The sequence below is a fragment of the Trypanosoma equiperdum genome (genome assembly GCF_001457755.1).
Source record: "Trypanosoma equiperdum strain OVI genome assembly, contig: ctg_1911, whole genome shotgun sequence".
Lineage (NCBI taxonomy): Eukaryota > Euglenozoa > Kinetoplastea > Trypanosomatida > Trypanosomatidae > Trypanosoma > Trypanosoma equiperdum.
The window spans coordinates 423-3,397 of NW_027123962.1; the positions used below are offsets into that span (position 1 = coordinate 423).

The 2,975-nt window shown below is 41.7% G+C and overlaps 1 protein-coding gene across 1 annotated transcript; it reads left to right on the plus strand.

Annotated features, from left to right (window-relative positions):
- Nucleotides 1–30: 30 nt before the first annotated feature.
- On the plus strand, nucleotides 31–1,005 carry TEOVI_000634100 (expression site-associated gene 1 (ESAG1) protein, putative; the record flags this gene model as incomplete). Its single annotated transcript, XM_067223629.1, has 1 exon — nucleotides 31–1,005. One exon carries the CDS (start codon nucleotides 31–33, stop codon nucleotides 1,003–1,005), a length of 975 nt encoding a protein of 324 aa, XP_067079730.1.
- Nucleotides 1,006–2,975: the final 1,970 nt, after the last annotated feature.

Consider the following 2,975-nt stretch of genomic DNA (forward strand, 5'->3'; position numbering starts at 1 on the left):
TATATCTTTCGTCACATGTGATTGTAGGTAATGAAAGTTGAAATTGTGGAATTGGCTATTTTGTTATCTTTTATAATTTGCGTTGACGGAGAAAATGTGGAGCATAACTGCAAAACGGTAGATGATTATTATTTTAGAAATATAAATGAATCCGTATGTTATCTCAGTTGCCTTTCAAATGCATTAAATAAATTATACAGCGATGGTGAAAAGAGGCTGTTTGTGAATGAGGAAGCATACGCAAATGCTTCTCGTATATTGGATGATATGGAAGGAAAAACGGGTGAAAGCACGAAGTATTTGAGTGTCATTAGCAGTGTAATGGAAGGGGAACATGATAAATTGGAAAAGCTTATATCTTATGGAAATGAAATGGGAGACCTTGCGGCTAAGGCGGGTGGATTATTTGTTGAAGTTAATGAAAGCGTAAGAGCAGTGAGGAAGGAAATACGTGACGCTCTTATACAAGCAAACAAATATTATACGGCTGTTGCGGAAATTGCAGGAACGGTGTGGGCTTTTGATGGACAAAAAGTGGTTGAAGGTGATCACAAGTGTGACCTTGAAGCAAGTAAAAAAACCGTAGAGTTTCAATCTAAGTGCAGCGCCCACACGTGTCCGCTAAGAAACGGAGTGAATAAGAGCACCCTTCAACAATACAAGAATGGCTGCCTCGAAATAAGTGTTATGCACAGCCATATTGTGGACTTCTGCCACCAATCGCCTAGGAATGTCCTCTATGTTAGTGGCGCTGTAAAAGACTCAGGTAATGCACTGAAATGGAAACCCGGTCATGCTTTCTTCCTCACTATTGAAGTAAAGGGTATCTTCAGCTCCCTCATCGCTTCCTTTACTGCTGGTCATCCACCTCCCGTACTTCTTGCAATGGTGTCCAATATGACTTTACTTTACTCGCTTTTCAGTGAGACTTACAGCAATTTCACTTCGTTGTTGCTCGGCACAAGTATCACCGATAATTTGAATAGTACTGATTCTACCACTTGAAAAATATGTTCATATACGTTTCCACTCATACACATATGTGTTTACATACATTCTTTTGTGCGAGTTTGCACGCGATTATGTTCTTAGCGATTTTCTTTTTCTATTGACATGTTTTGCTTCCCTGGAAAAAACTAAACCTTCTGCGGTGATAATGCTATAATGCCCCAAATACTTGTATGCATAGTTTGCGTGAATGAAGCAAAGTTCTTTCTGGTACGTTACCTTTCAGAGCTTTTCTGTTATTAGGATTTGCAAAACTCTGTAGGGCATGAAAGTTAACCGTTGATGGGGATAGTGGCTTCTCAGTTGCTGCGTTGCATTGTTTTCTCTGCAGTCATAGCGTGGATGTGATTTGCAGATTGGGACCATTCCATGAGAAAGGCGGTATACAAATGGCTTTCATCTTCGTTTACGTTTCCGACGCCATTCTTGGTTGTTTTTAGGGGACGCTTATTGCAGAAGTGGCACCTCTCAGTTTGATTATCTAAATGTGTTGATGGTGGAACGTAGGTGTGGTGACCGTAAGGGAGGGCCGAGGACGATGGATGAGGTACGTGATGAGGGGTTGGAGTGCCTTCTGAGTAAGAAAATGGCGACAGGGGATCTGGCGCTTAGTGTGGGTAAGTGAATCGAAATCCGTTTGAGGGGAGAGATGTGCTCGGTTTCTTTCCTGAGGTGAAAGTTTTTAAAAATAAAAAAGGAACTATTTATGTATATATACTATGCGTGTTTCTTTACATTTTCTTTGATAGCAAGGTGTTTTGTTATTTTTACTATGATTGAGGGATGACACTTGAGGGGTGATACCGTCAGGTATGTGTGAGAACGGTGTCAAACGCTGGGGGACCTGACCAACGGATAAAACGAGTGTGACATTTGGCTATCTTCGACACGATGCATGTGGGTAGTTCGGGGGAGTGCGGGGTTGTATTATTACTCAGACCCTTGTAGCAACGCTTTGTCAGTGTGTTGCGTCGTGGCGTCTGTGCCGGCAACGGAATCAGCCTGTTGGTCCGAGGTTGGTGCCACTGTTGCAGATCCTTTGCTGATTCCTTCTTCCCCCAGACATCACTTGTGCAGCAAAAACGCAAGTTGTGCTAACTATAGTGGATTATACTGCGGTATAACCATAATAATGGCGTTTTATTCAACACGCTTAATCAGCAGAACTGTTAATAATTTAAACCCAGTTTTTTCTTGCGGTGCTACACGCACCACATGTCTTTTCTAGAATTTTAATTACACTGCGCGTACTAATTCCCCGCGCTCACCGCTTTCATCATTTAGTACCGGGTGAATATTGTCCTAGATCTCCGCGGAATAATGCATTGTCGTTTGAATTTATCCTAGTCGTAGAATCATTTCAAATCATGGCTATAATAACATCCTTTTATGTTTCTTCCACAGTGTTAAAAATCAGAACTTTCTAAAATAATGTTTGAAGAAGACCACAAGGTTGCAATCACCGACATGTAATTTCCCTTACGTTAACATACTCCCAGTTCCAGTATAAAACGAAAGTCAGTTTCCACCGTTGCACCACACCGAGTGTTTGTATGATAATCAACGGCTGCTAACAGCACCCATTTTCTAAGCGAGTGAAATCGTGAATCTACCACGCCAAATGAGCGATACACCTCCCCTTCCAAGGCAATATGAAAAGGCACCTTGTTCCCCACAAGTGTCTGTGTATTTTATTCGAGTCAAAGTAACCTTTTTTTAGCATCGTTCTCTGTAGGTGGCCTGCCATCAGTTTGTTACTATCGAAGTCAGAGCGTGCCATATTTGCTTCCCGAAGGATTATTGTATGTTATGTCCGAACTAGTTATGCGTGACCAGTTGCAAACGTTCAGCTTTTAGTCCTCGGTCTTCAGTAATGGCGAAAACAGCTCACTTGAGAGTGAAAGGCTTCTGCCTTTTTTTTGAGCCAAACGTAGGAGAGCATAGTGGAGTTTACAATTTTCATTCAG